Here is a 19564-nt window from a genome sequence, read left to right as displayed (position 1 = left end):
AAAGGCAATAAAGTAAAAAAAAAAACAAAAAAAAACCATGAGTTAAAATGGGGAAGGAACTTTAAAAAAAAAGTGTATACGTCTTCCTTTTTCGAACTTGTGTGTGTACTATGATTTGATGATACTTTTATATTTTTTATTTTAGACATACCTGTGTTGTATATAACATATAATCATATTATTATTTCACCACTGTGACCTTTAACCTGCTCGACTGTTCAGACTAATTGTTTGAACGGCCACTGATGAATAAGACGAATCTGTTTTTGACAATGACATTTATTTATAATAATATTTTGATGGGTCGTTTCTAATGACTCAAATTTCGTGGTGTTGTTCTTTAAAATGTTTCATACAGAGGAAAAGAACAGATTTACTTCCTGACTCAGTGAAATTATCATTAGAAAATAAAACATGTCAGAGTAGAATCTGGTTGCCTCATATAACCTGTGATGGTTTAACTAGACAGATATTATTATGGGATTGAGAGTTGTTTTAATATTTTTATTCTTCATACAAACAGACTGAACATGCTCCTCGTCTTCACACACTTTATATATCTGGATTAAATTACAAAGATTCAAACAGTTCAACTTTCTGTCTCCAGCTACAAACACGTCACTCTGTCGATGCTGCGTCGCCGGCGGCAACAGGAGGCGCGGCCGGGGTTTCGGTCGGAGGAGGGAGACTCGGCCCCTCGGACCGGCTGTGATTGGCAGAAGGAGCTGGGCTGGTCCCAGGTCAGTAGTTGGTCTTGAGCCGGCGGTTTTCCTCCCTCAGCTTCTCGATCTCCTCCACCAGAGACTCGTTCACCGAGTATCTCTCTATCAGGCCGTGGATCTCGTTCTGCAGCACACACACACAGGTCAGACGGTATATTTGTTTTATTTTATTTGTTAGGATCCCCATCAGCTGCTCTAGAACGCCGCTGGTCTTCCTGTGGTCCACAGTTAAAACCAGAACATTTAAACATAAATCTGCAATCACAACATAAAGACAAGTCAACAGAATCTTACATTAAATCTGTACCATCACATTATCATCCACATCAAAGAGCCTGTGTAAAATAACTCCGATGTACAGCAGTTATAAAATAAAATAACATTTAAAAAAAAGAATAAAATAAGAGGGTAAAACAAATGAAGATGACAACAAGAGACCCTATTACGCTACATAAGACCCTTTATGTGTATGTGTGTGTGCATGTGTGCGTATGTTATTTTACAGATATGAAATTCCAAGATATTTTTTTATTTGCTTTTTGAATGTTAGTTTGTGTGTGAGTTTAGTTATTGGCAGTGGTAAAGGAGGAGTTCCATGATTTCATTGATCTGTATTCTATTGTGTGCTTCAGACAGTTGGTGTTTGGTTTAGGAAGCGTGAAGCGGCCTTGTGTTGCCTGTCTGGTGGCGTATGTGTATGAATCATGATTGTGTTTTAACTGATTGTATTGATAGAAAGGTGTTTTAAACTGTAATGTTTTCCATATTACAGTTTAAAGACTAGATTATTACAGACTGGAAGGAGAGTGAGGAACCGTCATGAGGTCCAATGTGACCACAGAGTCCAGACCTGAACCCACGGAGAGTCTCTGAAACATTAATGCAACTGGATGGAAATAAATGTTGTGACGTTGCAGAAGCTTATTGAAACGATGCCACAGTGAATGTGTGATGTAATCAAAGCTACAGGCGGTCCAATGAAATGTTAGAGTGTGTAGAAGGAAAATAACTTTTATTTTTATTTTATTTATTTATTTTTATTCCTGTCTCTGTTTAGTTCTTTTTTTTTTTTTTTTTTTTACTTTTGAAGAGTGTACATACAACGGAGTATTAGGGCCACATTGAGAAAAACAAACAAACACAGACTTAGAGAATAAAGTCATAACATTACGAGAATAAAGTCGTAAATTTACGACTTTATTCTCGAAGTTTGTGATTTTTTTATTTGTCAGTGTGGCCCTAATACTCTGTCGTATGTATACATGTTTGGGTACATATATATATTTATGTATAATACTTTTTTTTTTTTTTTAATTAATCCCCTTAATTAATTTTTCATTTTGAGATACATCAGTGAATACAACTTAAATGACCTTTTTATGTAAACGTGTACGTGTAAATGTGTATGGTGTCTGTATTGTCTGTTATGTTTTATGTTCAAAATGAGGAAAATCAATAAAGAGAGTTGAAAAAAAACCCTGTCTTTTTGGACAGGCGGTGTATCACATGAATGAAAACAGGACGAGTTTGACTAAATATAAAAGCGTCAGCAGACATCAGCAGGTTAAAACGAGGTCGTACCAGCTGGATGTAGAACTGTCGGACCATCTCCACCTGCAGGTTGACGATGTCTCTGTGACACGTGTCTCTGAGGAGGAAACACAACGACGCCACAGTCAGCTGGGACAAACGTCTTCCTCTTCTAAATACAAAGACGTCTGGACGTTTAGTTTCTTTCTTTAAACATTAAGATGTTCTTGAATTCATTGTTTTATTATTCTGCTCCACAAAGACAACGTGCAGTATCTGAAAAACAGCTTTTTGTGTTTTTCATTGTCAGGTTTAAGCATCAAATGATGAATAACTACCAAGTCTATAACTGATTAGATAAAGGTGGACTGAATTAAATGTATTTTGTAGTTTGTCTTTCTGACCAATTTTGACCGTTTTATGGCAGATGCTGCACTTTGCCTTGGTTTTACTCCAATGGAATCATAGAGTAAATTAGATAACACTTTACTTGAATAGGTATTCATCAGATTGACATAACAGCTGTCATAACCATCAATGAATACTTATGACAGCTGTGGTTAAGTGTCATTCGGTAAGTTATGTCACTTTTCATGCAAAGTTGACATTGTTTGAGATGTTCCTTGTTATGAGAACTTGACATAATTTGTAAAGTTTGTCCATTAGGTCTGCTATGACAGTTTAAATTGTCTTTATGTCAAGTTGTCAGAACAAAAACATCTCAAACAATGTCAACTTTGCATGAAAAGTGACATAACTTACCGAATGACACTTAACCACAGCTGTCATAAGTATTCATTGATGTTTATGACAGCTGTTATGTCAGTCTGATGAATACCTATTACAGTAAAGTGTTACCGTAAATTATAGAATGTAGGGAGTACAGTTACTCTTTGCAGATACTGCACTTTGCCTTTGTAGGGCAGAGTTATTAGAACAGAAAACACTTCATGTTCATGTGTTATTTAATAAAACACTCTGTAAAAGGTAAAACTAACTAAATGAAGTGTGAGTGTGTGTTGTGTTGTGTTGAGACCTGAACTCCTCCAGCGTGTCGTGGATCATGTTCTGGATGAAGTGGATCTGCAGCGAGGTGAGAGGAGCCGCTCCGCCCTGACCCAAAACCTCCACGATGTTCTGGGACAGAGACGAGGACACGGAGGCCGACAGAGACGCTCCTGCAGGGACGGACCAGACAGAAGAGACAGGGATGTTAGACTTTTACTACTTGTTTTAAAATCCTGAATGGCTTCTCTCTCTGAGGTCTTTATTAAAACTCGTGCAATTAAATTAAATTCAATCTTGCACTTATGCATTCGTCACTTTATCACATAGCACTTTAACTAGTAGCACTGTAGCTCTTTATAACTTCTCAGTGATCTTCTGGTCCCCTCACCCGCTCTTTTAACCGTCTATGGTCAGTTAACTGCTGGTTTGTGTTTGTCCTTCATATATGTTTTGTGTAAGATGTCGAGGTGTTTTGTTGTCCTAGTCCTGCCTCTTGTGTTTTTTACCTTTTGTACTTTTTATCGTCATTGTTTTTTATGTCTAACATCAACCTGCCAATGGGACTGGGGATGGAAATTAGCCATTTGGCTACAATCCCACATATTTACATGTCAATGTCCATCAATATGTACTGTTCCCATTTAAAAAAATAAATAAATAAATCTGAAATCTGAAAACCACATCTCTGTTCCTTTGCATTTTAATTTGGTTTGAAACATCTTCACTTCTGTTTCATTGTTTTATTGCACGTTTGTGCTGCACATTCATCTGTATCTATTTAGTTTTATTGTGGTTTTTATGTTGCACAGCACTTTGGGCAACTGCTATATAAATAAACATGTCGTTGTTAAAGAAATGATTTACAAATGAAGCATCAATTATTAATAAACGATCAGATGATAGAATAATCAATAAATAAACCAGCAGAAAACTTTGATCCAGTATAAGAGAAGCTAATGGACCGTTGCTATTATGATTTTTTAATAATTTCCTCTTTTTTTTTAATATGTGCAAATAAATATATAAATTAAAATAAAAAGAACTTAACAGGAGAAAGAAAAGTAGCTGCCAAAGACTCAGGTGTTTATTCTAATTAAAATAATCTCTTTTAAAATCAGTTTAACATTAAATTTATTTATTACATTTGTATAAATTGTTTTATTTACTGACTGTTTTCTTTTTCTTTTATTTATTCCACTTTTATGATTCACAACATATACTTTACATGTCAGTAGTGCACACCCAATGTTACATGTCACCCTAACAAACAAAATAAATTACAAACAAATTCATATGAAATGGGTAAAAAAGATTAAATAAAATAGATAATAGATAAATATATATATAAAATAGCGTGTGTGTTTAACCCAAATTAAATTAAATTAAATTAAATTAAATTAAAATAGAGAAAAGAATCAGAGTAAGACTGTTGTTGCTCTAAAGTTTTCCCCTGGCAGCAGCCATGTTTGTTTCTAAACGGTGGGTTTCTATGGCGACGGGCCTGACCTGCGGCGGCGGTGGGCGGAGCTCCGGCGGCGGCGAGCGGCAGCAGCAGCGGCGAGTCGTAGCTGAGCTGAGCCTGGACGCCGTTGGGCCGCCGCAGCCCGGGCTCCGGGGTGAAGAAGGGCGGCGCCGCCGGCTGCTGGCTGTGATTGGTCGGCTGCTGCTGGGAGCAGGAAGTGGGCGTGGTCTGCCCCTCCCCCTCCAGACTGGAGCTGCTCGACTTCTCCGCCTGCGGCCACGAAGAAGAAGAACGGTTACCACGGTGACCAGAAGCTTAAAGGGGTAGTTCAACATTTTGTCAAATTGGCCCATCACCATAATCCCTATAGTCATAGCAGTAGGTTCGTTACCTTTAATTGTCGGTGCAAGTTATTTTTAGAACGGCGGAGCAGAGCCGTGAGCTGCTCAGAGCTACGCTACGGAGGCTCATTATGGGATTTCTTGGTTTCCCTCATCAAACTCATCAAATACACAATCCAACAACTCCACAACGCTCTGGTGGACAAGTTGTGAGCTGCACATTCACCACGCTATGAGATAATAACACAACGTTACCACACAGAGTTGTTTTAGAGGGAAATTCATGTAAAACCGCTGATGCGTGTTGCCTTCAGGGACAGTTTTTCATCATCAGTCTCTGTATTTCCCTCTAAAACAACTCTGTGTGGTAACGTTGTGTTATTATCTCATAGCGTGGTGAATGTGCAGCTCACAACTTGTCCACCAGAGCGTTGTGGAGTTGTTGGATTGTGTATTTGATGAGTTTGATGAGGGAAACCAAGAAATCCCATAATGAGCCTCCGTAGCGTAGCTCTGAGCAGCTCACGGCTCTGCTCCGCCGTTCTAAAAACAGCTTGCACCGACAATTAAAGGTAACGAACCTACTGCTATGACTATAGGGATTATGGCAATGGGCCAATTTGACAAAATGTTGAACTACCCCTTTAACAGTTACCACGGTGATGAGACATTTAAGGTGAGACACTACAGGTGAACAGGGTAAAACATTAAACTAACAGACATAACCATTTTATGTTTAAATATGTAAATGAGGTAATGTCTCATTAAATATGCGCTAATTTGCATATATTTCCAGAACAGAAACCTGAACAATGGATGAAGCTATTTTGTTTTATTTTCTCTCCTCTGGTCTGAAAGAAGACGTGATAAAGAAGAAGAAAAACATCCCATAATACCTTCCTGGGGTCACATGACTCGGCGGCGGCAGCTGTGATTGGCTCCTCCTCCTTGATGGGGGGCGGAGTCTGGAAGATGGACAGCGGGCTGTAGCAGCGAGCGGCCGACGCCACCAGGGGGGTTTTACGGTGAGAGCCGGTTCCTGAGGGGCAGTCTGACACACACACACACACACAACCACACACAGATACACACAGACACACACACACACACACACACACACACACACACACACACACAGATACACACACACACACACACACACACACACACACACACATTGAGTCATTCACACTGCAAAAACTCTAAATCTTACCAAGAATATTTGTCTTATTTCTAGTCAAAACAAATCTCATTCTACTTAAAATAAGACTCATCACATAAAAAGCAGCTTGTTTTTAGACACTTTTCACTTGTTTCAAACAAATTTTCACTTGAAATAAGTAGAAAAATCTGCCAGTGAAAACAACTTGTTTTCACTGGCAGATTTTTCTACTTGTTTCAAGTGAAAATTTGTTTGAAACAAGTGAAAATGATGAGAAGTGTTCATTTTACTCAAACACAAAGCTATGAACAGTGAAACCAGAGGAACTGATCATTTTGAAGTGGTCTCTTCATATTTTATCTAGAGCTGTATTGAACAATTTTATCATAGAACAACGCAAAAACATGTTGTTTTTGTTTTTAAACCACACCTACAACAGTTCTCTGTCACTATCTATCTGTCGTTCATCGGAGAAGAAACACTCAGCAACTCAATGTCCAACATTTTTCTCGTTAGGATCGGGACAGAAATCCTCGATGGCGTCTGAAACAGTCAAACTGAGCTCATTTAAACCTCCTCACCCTCTCTGACGGGGGAGAAGATGTCCAGACTGGCGCGTCCCACCACCTGCTGCCCCTCCCCCTGCCTCGACAGCATCTCCAGACTGGTTACTATGGAAACACAGAGCTCGGGTTAGTCAGGAAGCTGCAGCGGCGGCGGTATCGGTCGGTCGGTAAAGTTAGACGTCGTACCGTGAGTTCGTCCAAACGGCGTCTCAGCGTTCGTCCCCGGCGTCCTGGAGTCTGAGACAGACGGACAGAGGTCAGAGGTCAGGTCACGATGCGTTCAGGTGCTCACACGCTCAGGACTCTTTTGATTGGCCGATATTTTACACTGTATGTGATTAATCGGCCGTAATGTTTTAATTCACCTATCGATCAATTATGTGTTTATAGTTTATTTTTTTCTATTTAAATAATACTTTGTACATATCTTAGTTTTTTCTCTACATCTTTATACCTCATTTCTTTACGTATCCTGTTCTTTGCTTCTGTTACAAGTTAATTTTCAAACGTGGGATCAATAAAAAGTCTCACGTCATGTTGACACTTTGTTTTTTGTTGTTGTAGATGTTGTTTTATTGAATATATACTTTTTATTTTGTACTTTATAAAACTTTTTATTTTCTCTCTCTGATCATGGAGATTTTGTTTAAGTTTTGTTTCATGCATGCTCTAAATAAAGATTTCAATTCACTTCAAAACTTTCTGCAGATGGTTTGTATTTTATTATGATTTATTATATTTATATTTAGACTCTTGTTGTTATAATAAGGCACTTCGCTGCTTTCTTTGTTGTTGAATAGTTTTTGAATCTTTGTGTATTTGTTTGGGGAGGTATTTTGCCCATAAGTTTTTAACCTCTCTTCTAACATTTCACTATTATAAACTTGTTTTATTTCTGTTTTTGTAACTGTCCTTGATTTTTTGTAACTAAAACTAAGATTAAAAAAACTTTACTGTCCATCACATAGTGACATAAACGCCACAAAGACATAAAACACTTATTTAAACCAATGAGAATGTTTGAGGCAGCGTTACTGCCCTTTATTTGTAGCATTTACCTGTTACAGTAAAGTCATTGGTGGTAACTCTTTAATTTAAAATAATTACATCATAATGTCTAGAAATAGTTGTAACGACTTTGAGGAGAAAAATTCTGGTATTTTCCCAAAATATTCAAAGCCTGAAAATCATGTGTGATTTTTAGCCTTAATGAAAAACATGACGTTTCTGTTATTTCTGGTTATTTCTTGACATTATGACGTAATTAACGGCCTGTAAACGATATTGATCGGTGATCGGTTTATTTAATCTCTCTAATCATTAAGTCAGTGTAAACCCGGTCAGGACTGGTCGTCCCGGTGACCTCTGACCTTCTCGTGCCGGTGAGAAGACGTCCAGACTGTTGCGGCCCACGACCTCCGACCCCTGGCGACCTTCGGCCTCTCTGGACGTCGGCTCGGCCGCGGCGCCTCCTGCTGGACACACACACACACACAGAGGTCAGAGGTCAGCTGGTGTCAGCAGCAGCTCCTCACCTCAGTGATGTCTAGTGCTAGAAAACCTGATCAGATACTGTATGGCAGCAAGGTTTGGGTCTCTCTCTGTCCAGCTCAAAACTAGGATAGCAAAAATTGTGAATACTGCGATGAAAGTAATTGGTAAAAAGGACCCTCAAACACTGCAGGCTATCTTTGAAAAGAAAGTACTAACTGTGCGTTCACACCAAAAGCTTCCAAAGCTTCCAAAGCTTCCAAAGCGTCACCAGATGAGAAGTTGAGCCAGGTTTAACTTTAGGATAATTAGCTATGACGCGGTTCGGCGGCAACCGGCGGCAGCCTGTCAGAATAGAGACGTCCGTCAACTGCCTTTTTTTCTCCTTTTTTTTGTATTTCAGCTCCCCAATGACCAGCGCCATCGAACTTTGACGTCGGTCACCTGACGAGCGGCCAAAGCGGCTGAAAATTTTTGCCGTTTTGGGAGCTGTCTTGTCTGACGCCCAGCCTCGAGCGTTTTTGACGCTTTGGAAGCTTTTGGTGTGAACGCACAGTAGGACTGGCTCAGGGAGTGACGTCAGATCCATCACACATTCTGTTCTCAGAGTATGAGATGCTACCGTCGGGCAGACGCTTAAGAGCTTGTCGCCCCAAAAGCAATCGTTATAAACACTCTTTCCTCCCTAATTCTACAGCTCTGTTGAACAAACAGCCAGTCCCTATTCACGCCAGCATCAACCCTAGGCTGGTGGCCTCCTAATTGGAGGAAGCGTAGCGTAGCTCGAGTTTTTACTCTTGCAAATTTCTTTGATCTTAGGATCTTTTAAATTCCTTATTTATTTCTTACCAAGCCAAGCTTCTGTCCTTTTTACTTTACACCTCTCTTTTAGAACTGATAATGCCGACTGCTATGGTTCTGATGCTGTGCAATGCTGCTTCGTCTGTACGTCTATGCCTGTATGTCTGTCGTTGGATGTAGGTACTATCTAATTTGTGAATGAATTCTTTGTAACAAGGGGTAGACAATATAAGTTCGCTTCTTTCTGCCCCCTTTCATTCAAGAGTTACAGTATTGTCATTGTTTATTTTATTTTTTGTTTTTATGCTTGATAAATGAATGAAATAAATAAATACCTTTACCTTTACCTTTGTACTTATGTCCATTGCATGTATGTCTGTCACTGCTTATTGTTGCTTATATGTCTTATTGAATTGTTGCTACACGGTGCACTTTTGCCCAAGACGAATTTCCCCTTTTGGGGACAATAAAGTTTATCTAATCTAAATCTAATCTAATCTAAGTCATCGTGATGTCATCGTCACTCACCTGTTCCCATGACCTGGCGCTGGGGGGCGGAGCCTGAGGCGGCGGTGGCGTCTGATTGGCTGCTGGACACTTTGGAGGAGGAGGAGGAAGATCGCTTGGTGCTGGAGATCTTAGACCCCAGTTTACTGGACTGGAGGGGGGGGGATTATAGATCTGATCAGGTACACATTTATATCTGTACATTATCATAACATCATTGAACTATAATTTCATTTTCATTCGTTCACCATCGCGTCTCACTGCAAAAACAACAACAATCTGAACGCTGGATGTGAAGGTTTTACCAACATTTTACAGACTGGACCTTTAAACCTCCATCAGGAGGATAATACACTGCAAAAACTCTAAATCTCACCAAGAATATTTGTCTTATTTCTAGTCCAAACTAATCTCATTCTACTTAAAATAAGACTCATCACATTAAAAGTAGCTTGTTTTTAGACACTTTTTACTTCTTTCAAGCAGATTTTCACTTGAAATAAGTAGAAAAATCTGATAGTGGAGCAAGTTTTTCTTTCTTATTACAAACACAACAAACTTGCTTTCACTGGCAGATTTTTCTACTTATTTCAAGTCAAAATTAGTTTGAAACAAGTGAAAATGATCTAAAAACAAGTTAATTTTTAGGTGATGAGTCTTATTTTAAGTGGAAAGAGTTTAGTTTTGACTAGAAATAAGACAAATATTCTTGGAAAGATTTTGAGTTTTTGCAGTGCATTATCCTCCTGATGGAGGTTTAAAGGTCCAGTCTGTAAAATGTTGGTAAAACCGTGACATCCAGCGTTCAGACTGTTGCTATGGGTGTGGTCTGTTGTTATGGGCGTGTCCTGCGGTCACCTTGCTCCGGCCGGCGTTGCTCTGGTAACGCAGGCAGCTGACCGAGGTCCTGTGCGCGGCGGTGGTCCGGGTCGGAGCGCCGGAGTTCCTCAGGTCGTAGTGGAAGATCTTCCCCTGCGTGGAGCCGACCACCAGGCCGGTGCCGTCCGGCGTGAAGTCCACCGCCGTCAGAGGAGCGTCGGCCCGGATCGACCGCAGCACGCTGAGGGAGAGAGGGACAACACAACGCCATGACATCACACTGACATCACAGTGACATCACAGCACGCTGAGGGAGAGAGGGACAACACAACGCCATGACATCACAACGACTGGGGAGAAGAGGGACGAAGAGGAAGAGGAGAGAGTGAGGAAGAGAGAGTGAGGAAGAGGAGGGAGGAAGAGAGCGAGAGGAAGAGGAGAGGGAGGAAGAGGAAGAGGAGGGAAAGAGAGGAAGAGGAGGGAGAGGAGGGAAAGAGAGGAAGAGGAGGGAAAGAGAGGAAGAGGAGGGAGAGGAGGGAAAGAGAGGAAGAGGAGGGAAAGAGAGGAAGAGGAGGGAGAGGAGGGAAAGAGAGGAAGAGGGGGAAGAGAGGAAGAATGAGGTAGAGGAGAGACAAAGAGAAAGAAAGAGAGAGGAGGGAAAGAGAGGAAGAGAGAGAGGAAGAGGAGGGAGAGGGAGAGAGAGAGACTGAGGAAGAGGAGGGAGAGGAAGAGGAGAGGGAGGAAGAGGAGGGAGAGAGGAAGAGGAAGAGGAGAGGAAGAGGAGGGAGAGAGGGAAAGAGAGGAAGAGGAGGAAGAGAGGAAGAGGAGAGAGAGGAAGAGGAGGGGGAGAGAGGAAGAGGAGGAAGAAAGAGAGAGAGTGAGGAAGAGGAGGAAGAGAGGGAAAGAGAGGAAGAAGAGGAGACAGGGAGAGGAAGAGGAGGAAGAAAGAGGAAGAGGAGAGACAAAAAGAGGAAGAGGAGGAGACAGAGAGGAAGGTAGAGAGGAAGAGGAGTATCTTACATCCTGCTGGCCGTGTCGTAGCAGAAGAGGAGGAAGAGGAGAGAAAGAGAGAAAGAGGAGGAAGAGAAAGAGGAGAAGAGGAGGTATATATACGTACATCCTGCTGGCCGTGTCGTAGCAGAAGAGGAGGAAGAGGAGGAAGAGAAGAGGTAAAGAAGAGGTATATATCCTTACATGCGACTAGCCGTGTCGTAGCAGAAGAGGAGGGAAAGAGAGGAAGAGGAGGAAGAGAAAGAGGAGAAGAGGAGGTATATATACGTACATCCTGCTGGCCGTGTCGTAGCAGAAGAGGAGGAAGAAGAGGAGGAAGAGGAGGAAGAGGAGGAAGAGAAGAGGTAAAGAAGAGGTATATATCCTTACATGCGACTAGCCGTGTCGTAGCAGAAGAGAGGGAAGAAAGAGAGGTAAAGAAGAGGTATATATCCTTACATCCTACTGGCCGTGTCGTAGCAGAAGAGGAGGAAGAGAAAGAGAGAAAGAGGAAGAAAAGGAGGAAGAGTAGAGGTAAATAGGAGGTATATATCCTTACATCCTGCTAGCCGTGTCGTAGCAGAAGAGGAGGAAGAGGAGGAAGAGAAGAGGTAAAGAAAAGGTAAAGAAGAGGTATATAATATGGCTGCTTACATGCGACTAGCGGTGTCGTAGCAGAAGAGGAGGAAGAAGAGGAGGAAGAGAAAGAGGAGAAGAGGAGGTATATATACGTACATGCGACTGGCCGTGTCGTAGCAGAAGAGGAGGGAAAGAGAGGGAAGAGGAGGAAGAGAAGAGGTAAAGAAGAGGTATATATATCCTTACATCCTACTAGCCGTGTCGTAGCAGAAGAGGAGGAAGAAGAGGAGGAAGAGAAAGAGGAGAAGAGGAGGTATATATACGTACATCCTGCTGGCCGTGTCGTAGCAGACGATCTTCTTGTCCAGCCCGACGCTGACGACCAGCAGCTCGCTGGCGGGGGAAAAGGCCACGCCGCTGCCTGGCGCCTTGTGGGCGCCGTCGAACACGTGCAGCTCCTTCTGCGTGTTCGAGTCCCACAGCGCCACCGTGCCGCTGTCCGACACCACGCCTAGCAACGAGCGCCGTAGCAACGACAGACGCAGGTCGTGCACCGGCTGCAGAAACAAGAGAAGAGAAACACAACGTCAGTGAAAACGTTTAAAATGTAAATAATTAACATTTTAAATATTATTATTATTGTTAAATATATTTCTACCGACTGCACTCGAACGCATCGTTTAGAAAAACAAGATGAGAAACATTTAAAACGACGGCTTCAGCTTCTGATCATCTACAGTTATTGATCCAGTATTGATCTTTATTACTCCAGTGGTTAATTATTTACATTTTAAACATTTCTAATATTTCTAACGTTTATGAATAAATCAATCAATCAATTGTTTTTTCGGTTCATCTTCTAGATCCAGTTGTTCACAGGGAACTCTGGTCAGATTTCGGATAATCGATCGGCTCAAATCTTGAAAAAGTGGGTTGTTTGAAAACTAAGAATGGATTCTGAGATCGGATCAGATAACACCAACACAACTACGACTGTTTACATAAATAAAAAATCAAATATACAATAAATTAGTCAAATACATTGTGAATATTTTCCCATGTGTTTCAAATTCAAACTTCAATTTTCATTTAATCCAGTAGTTCGGAAAAGTTCTTCACTATTGAAATAATCAGAAGTCCATTTTATTACATGGGTTAAAGCAACAAAAAAAAAAAGACTTTTGACGAAAAAATAAATTTTGTATACTGTATACTATATGGGCTTTGCCTACAAGCTCCTTCTCTAATCATCTTCCGATAGAGACAGCTGTAACAGCAGCTGGACTGTTTCTAGCTCTGACTCAGTGATGGAGCTGAGCTAGTGAGGTAGTGATGTGTCTGACCTGGTTTGCTCCGTGTCCGAAGGCTCTGCTGGACACGTTGGTGGTCAGACTGTGGAGCACCAGGTCTCCGCTGCTCGAGCCGGACGCCACGCAGCTGTCGGTGGCGTTAAAGGACACACACGTCACCTCCTCTTTATGGTCCTGAGGGACAGAGAGAGAGTGGACACCTGTCACTAGGGCTGGGAGAAAAAATCAATTCACATAAGTATTGCGATATTTCTTTTGACGATTTTTTAAGTGATTTTTTTTTTTATTTGTTCACCTTTTTTACATACAGAGAGTCCAGGTTTTGAAAAGGGTTTAAGTTCACTTTATAATGGAGTATGTTCATTTCTAGGCTCCTACAGTATTTGTGTGCAGATAAATGTTAAAATGCAGCAGTTTACCTCCGTCTATATCTCATTCTGTCAGAAAGGTTTCAGAAGCCTGTTTTTTCTAGACTCTTTTATGCAGTCCAGGCTTTAGAAAAGAGAGTAAACATATATATTGCTGCTGAATAAAAAAACTGACTTACATGTGATGTGTATTTTTTTTGGTGAAATACGGTTCCTGGAATAGTCTGTAGACAACAATTAAAGCAAAGTGTTTCCACACTACATTTATGAGCCTCCGCACCGTGAAATTCTTTGACCGGTGCAAGACAGACTCATGTTTTCATTCATCAAGAATTAAAGTCAGAGGTTGGAAGACGATCACATACCGTCGTAGTTCCCACCATAAACGGAGATTCATACGGCGGCGTTATTCTCATGACTCGCCACGAAACCGAAAGTAAAGAAATGCTGGTCGGCTCGCCCAGCATTTCCACCACCACTAATAATAACAAAATAACCATAGAGACAAAACCATAGATTTATCTAAAATGGAGCCATTAAAGCAGAAGTAAGCGATCCGGTGGTTTTGGCTAATGCTGCGTTCCAGGTAGGCTTTTGAAATCGTAAATTACAGCTTCAAGTCACAACTTACGACTTTGTAGCGTTCCAGGCAACCCACTCGTGTTTCTCCGACCTGTTTTACCGGTGAAAGTCACTATAACGGCCACTCGTAACTTCTGACCCGTGAACTCGTACCAGATCGAACTGGTACCACTTCACAGGTCGGAAAAATACGAGTTTCCTTGAACGCACCATAAAGCGGCGTTCACACCGAACGCGATAGACGCGAATGGAGCGGCAACTCTACATTGAAAATCAATGTAAATGGCGCGATGACACGCGATTCAGGCGGAGGCGGCGCAAATGGAGCGTCTGGTGCGATGAGACGCGGCGCGAATGAAGCGGCGCGTCTAGAGCGGCGCGAATAAAGTTGAAAATATTGAACTTTTCAGGCGGCATCGCGCCGTGACATCCAATCAGCGACGAGTTCAAGCCGACGACGTCACTTCTCTGTACGGTTGTTTACACTCAGAACAACATGAAGGAGAAGCTCATTGTATATGAGCTGTGTGTGGCACCGCTGCCGTCTTCTACACAGAGTGAACAAAAAAAAAAAACACACACACAGTGAACCAGACACGACGGCGGGTGGTTTTCCGGTGTTTCTGAGACTTGTACAGCAGTAGTACAATGCAGCAAAGGTGGTGATATCAGCCACGATTGACGTGGAAAGAGAGCAGGTTGAGATCACCGGTTTTCAAATGAACGGGCGGAGCGTCTAGCGCGAATGACGCGATGGACGCGAATGATCCAAAATCTGGCGCGATTATATTCGCGTCTATCGCGTTCGGTGTGAACGCCGCATAACAGTCCTCGTCCCTACGTTGCCACATTCACGGCGTTCCTTGGCTGCACACACAGCCCTGCATGCCGTTCTCTCTCCTCATTGGATAAAGGTTGTAGGATACAAGGAAAGTTTTCTCCTGGGCTCAGAGCAGAGCAGAGTGACTGACAGACCCGTGTTTCAGACCAAACACTCTATAGAAGTGATTGCTGTCGGAAGATACAACTATTTAAGACTTATATTAACACAAATATATCACTTACTTCTGCTTTAACAAGTGGTAACGGAGATTCATCCACATTAATATCAGACTTTTTTATTGTCGCAGAATTTTTCGTTCTGCCGCTGGAGAAACTCCTCGTTGTCCCTTTAAAACTGCAGACTAAAAATCCAGAAAACGGGCAATATCGTAGAATCGCAATTTGAATCGAACTAGCATCCAAAAAATCGTAGAAGAATCGAATCAGAGAGTCTCAGAGTCTCAGTCTCACCTTGAGGGAGCGGTGAAGCCTCTTGGTCTTCAGGTCCCAGATGTGGACGCCGTGGTCCAGACCGCCGCTCGCCAGGAACTGAGAGGACGAGCTGAGACACACACGGGTCTGTTGTTTCTACACACACACACACACAGCAGAGGGTCAGTTACCTGCTGGTGCGTTCAGGTGAGCACGGAGAAAACAACGCCTGTCACAATCACTCACCCCCTCCCCCAGCTCCACCACGGCAGCAGGACTGGACTTGAGACTGGACACGACCAGTTTGTCTCCGCTGCTGCTGGACGTGACCAGGTAGTGGTCTGACGCCGTCGTTAAGCTGCTTAACTACAACAACAACTGGACATATAAGGTCCTAAAGGAGGAAAACATTCCTGCTCAGCTCCAGGAATATTTTAGATTTTAAAAAAAAAGTTCATTGTCAAAGGTTACAAAGGTCTGAAACATCGTTTAATTTTCTGTTCTGACATAAATCACAGAGGTAACGACAAGACACATTAACTTTCTTTGTGTAATAATCTCCTTAAAGCCTTTTTTTGTTTCTTTTATTTTCATTTATATATTTTGATCGTTTATCTCTTTGTGTAATTTCCCTATAATTTTTATTTTATATATTTCTGATTGCTCATTTATATGTTCCGGGGTTTTTTTGTTGGACATTATATTTCATTCGTTACCTACAGGTGGAGACGTCTAATAAGCTCTTTGAGTTTTCGCCTCTTCCAGCGCTGTAAATGATCTAATTGTTCCTTTTACTTTGTGTATTTTTAACTGTGTAAAATAAATCTCAATCTATAAATGTAAATCCTGCAGGTTGAGCAGATAATCCAATATATTTAGGTTTATAGCCAAAGGTCCGACAGGCTGCGGTCTGTCTGACCTTTGACTCTCTAAAATGTATTTACACCGACTGGTTGAAGCAAACTGTTGAACAGAGACTGAGAGATCAGTTCCTGCAAACATGGAAAAATGAACTTGGCAGCGTGACATCATGTGATATTTATACAGAGTTGAAACTAGAAAAGTATTTATTATGTCCAAATCAGAAGTTTAGACCGGACATTTGTCATTTTAACGTGAAAACAGCAGAATCCTAAAAGTCATTAGATAGAAGATTAAACTGTCCTGGTGATGAGTTTCACATTTTATTTGAGTGTAAGAAAATTTGCATAATGAATTTCAGATAAAAAATGTCTGCCAAAGTTTCATGTAAAATCTTCCGTCTACTACAAGTTGAAAAACTAAAAGTTATTTATAAGTCAGGTGCCTTTTTGAAGAGCGACCTTCCTTTGTTGAACATTATGATTATTGATCTTGTTTAATGTTTGTGGTCGTGAGTTAAATAAAAGAGAATAAATGTAGATGCATCCTCTCGTGGTCGATCAGTCAGAGGCTCGTTAGGATCTTCAAATCCACATGTGTGGAGCTTCCTACTGTTCAGGGACCAAACTGGGCTTCTGATCAGTTTGATATGACTGTATACTATCGATTATATTGATTATAAATGACATAGATAGATTATATATAGTGTAGAGTAGAGTGTATAGAGTCTACAGAGCGTGAGGTGAGGATACTGTTGGAGCTCCAGCAGGCCTGGGCCACCGGGTGGCTGCTGCTGTGGGGGTTGAACTGCTCCAGCGGCGCCATGGAAACCGCATCCCAGATCTTCACACAGTCTCCTGTGGACACCAGGCGGGTCGCTGCGTCCTCCATGGCAACACACCTGCACACACACACACACACACACACACACACACACACACACACACACACACAGATGAACAGGATTTAATCTTTTCTCTGACTGAACTGGTGATATATGACGTGTTTAACAGAAACCAGAGAGAAAATGAGAAATAATGACATTTAAAAGACAAAAAACTCTTCCTGTGATAGAAACCAGCTCGTTAATTAACAACAGAGAAAAGTTCTGATCGGACATTTATACTGTTCTAACGTTTTGGATTGATTTTCTCTTTATACCTCACTTCTCTTATATTTTATTTAATAAAACATGAATATGAAGCAAAACTAGTAGTAACACATTTAGTTCTTCTCTGTTACAGATGTTTTATTACTGTGAATACCTGGCTGTAACTGAAAAAAACAACAGAAAAAAACATTTTTTAGTTTAGATTTGTAACATTTCTGGATCTGTGAATTTGTACCTTTAATTTAATTCATTAAAAAAATGTTTCTCATTATGTAAACTGTTTTTTTTAATTTTTATTAATTCAGTATCTTTAATTTTTTCTATGTCAATTTGTCTTTCTTTTCTATTTTTTATGTTATGAATGTCTGTATTATCTTTTTTTACATAGGGGAGGTATTTATTTTATTTTAAGCCTTTTTTGGCTTCTACCTCACCTGCACAATGTTTAATTTGACTATTTTCATTGTTTATGCAGGTTATACTGTATAATGTGCAAATAAAAAAAACTAAACTAAACCTGTCACTGTTGTACTGAGCTGTGATTAACAGACAGTTAACCAATAATTAATCAATCAGAGCTTCATATTAACGTAGTAACACATGGAGAACATTTTCCACACATTGTTTTTGTGGGATATTCACATTCAATTCACTTTGACGAGGACCAGAGAAGTCGAGACAACATTTAAAACTTTTGTAAAATGAGGTTTGAGACAGTTTAAGTCTTTTAAAGTTGGTTTTATTTTAGATTTTAGATGAGAGAAGTGTTTTAAACAGCTTTTCTGTCAGACAACAACTCTCTTACGTCAAACAGACAAGAGAAGGAATTAAACACAGGCTCTGATGGAGTTTTACACTGTTATGTTACTTTATATTTTATTTAGTAAAACATAAATATGTTAAGACATTTAGTTCTTCTCTGTCACAGTTACAGACACAGATGTTTTATGGTAAAATCACATTAAATTCACTTTGATGATCCTCTTCGCTGCCTCCAGGAGACTCGACACAACATTTAAAACTTGTGTAAACTGATGTTTTAGACAGTTTAAGTCTTTTAAAGTCGGTTTTATTTTAGATAAGGCCTTCGTGTTTCAGATTTAAGTGTTTTAAACAGCTTTTCTGTCAGACAACAACTGTCTTACGTCAAACAGACAGAGACAAGAGAAGGGATTAAACACTGGCTCTGATGGAGCTTTACACTGTTATGTTACTTTATATTTTATTTAGTAAAACATAAATATGAAGCAAATCTAGTAACACGTTTAGTTCTTCTCTGTCACAGTTAGAGACACAGATGTTTTTAATGGTAAATTCACATTAAGTTAAATTCACTTTGATGATCCTCTTCGCTGCCTCCAGGAGACTCGACACAACATTTAAAACTTGTGTAAACTGAGGTTTTAGACAGTTTAAGTCTTTTAAAGTTGGTTTTATTATGCATTAAGCCTTCGTGTTTCATATTAAAGTGGATAAACAGTTTTAAACTTCCCATCTGACCCAAACTCAGACAGTTAGAGAGTCGCGGCTAAGAGCTAAATGCTAACAGCTAACAGCATTAAAAGTTACCGAACAGGACGCAGAAACAGTCGTTAACCGACAGAAACTCCCGGTGACCGGTAGATAACTCACCTCGGGGTCGGTCTCCTCCTCTGGGAACCGTGTTATAATAGAAACTCACTCTGAGTTTTCACTAAACTAAAGTTAGTTTGTTGTTGACGCGGTTTTGTTTTGGACGCGCCTGCAGCTGAGAAACCGCCACTACGGAGCCCGACGAGGGACAAGCACGACGAGGTGAAGCGCTTCAATTAAACTTTATTGATCTGCTGCGCAAAGGTAGTTTTTTCCCCCCTTCTCCTTCTATTTTGTTTAACGGCGGTTAGCAACCAACTTAGAGAAATTCCATGATATCAAAAGGTCAACGAAAATAAAGATAACAGATAATGAAGTTACATTAACAAAGACTCATTGTAGCTATCTTAAATGGCCAATTTCACCCAAGGTAAAAGAAATTCAGTTCAAATTAATAAATAATATTTATCCTGCAGCTGAAACTCTAAGGAAAAGGTTCAATTTTGAAGTTAATCCATGTGTTTTCTG

The 19564-nt window shown here is 40.7% G+C and overlaps 1 protein-coding gene across 4 annotated transcripts; it reads right to left on the bottom strand.

The window, feature by feature from the left end:
- Positions 1-490: 490 nt before the first annotated feature.
- Positions 491-19237, bottom strand: nedd1 (NEDD1 gamma-tubulin ring complex targeting factor). 4 transcript variants are annotated; one of them, XM_085780308.1, is made up of 16 exons: positions 19097-19237; positions 17106-17254; positions 15739-15833; positions 15532-15648; positions 13322-13462; positions 12306-12535; positions 10449-10650; positions 9612-9741; positions 8162-8266; positions 6978-7028; positions 6807-6896; positions 5960-6114; positions 4758-4992; positions 3289-3427; positions 2304-2370; positions 491-846 (listed from the first exon to the last, which is right to left on the bottom strand). In XM_085780308.1, the coding sequence occupies exons 2-16, from the start codon at positions 17242-17244 to the stop codon at positions 742-744; spliced, it is 2001 nt and encodes a 666-aa protein (XP_085636434.1). In that variant the 5' UTR covers positions 17245-17254; positions 19097-19237; the 3' UTR covers positions 491-741. The 4 variants fall into 4 exon arrangements, with proteins under 4 accessions (XP_085636434.1, XP_085636436.1, XP_085636435.1 ...); XM_085780310.1 differs by having other exon boundaries at positions 3289-3430; positions 4767-4992; XM_085780309.1 differs by having other exon boundaries at positions 8162-8263.
- Between the last annotated feature and the right edge of the window lie 327 nt (positions 19238-19564).

The sequence above is a fragment of the Trachurus japonicus genome, chromosome 6 (assembly GCF_045865225.1).
Source record: "Trachurus japonicus isolate A0001 chromosome 6, Traja_1.0".
NCBI classification, from domain to species: domain Eukaryota; kingdom Metazoa; phylum Chordata; class Actinopteri; order Carangiformes; family Carangidae; genus Trachurus; species Trachurus japonicus.
Note: the sequence above shows the minus strand (reverse complement) of the source record. Positions and strands in the feature narration are given on the sequence as shown.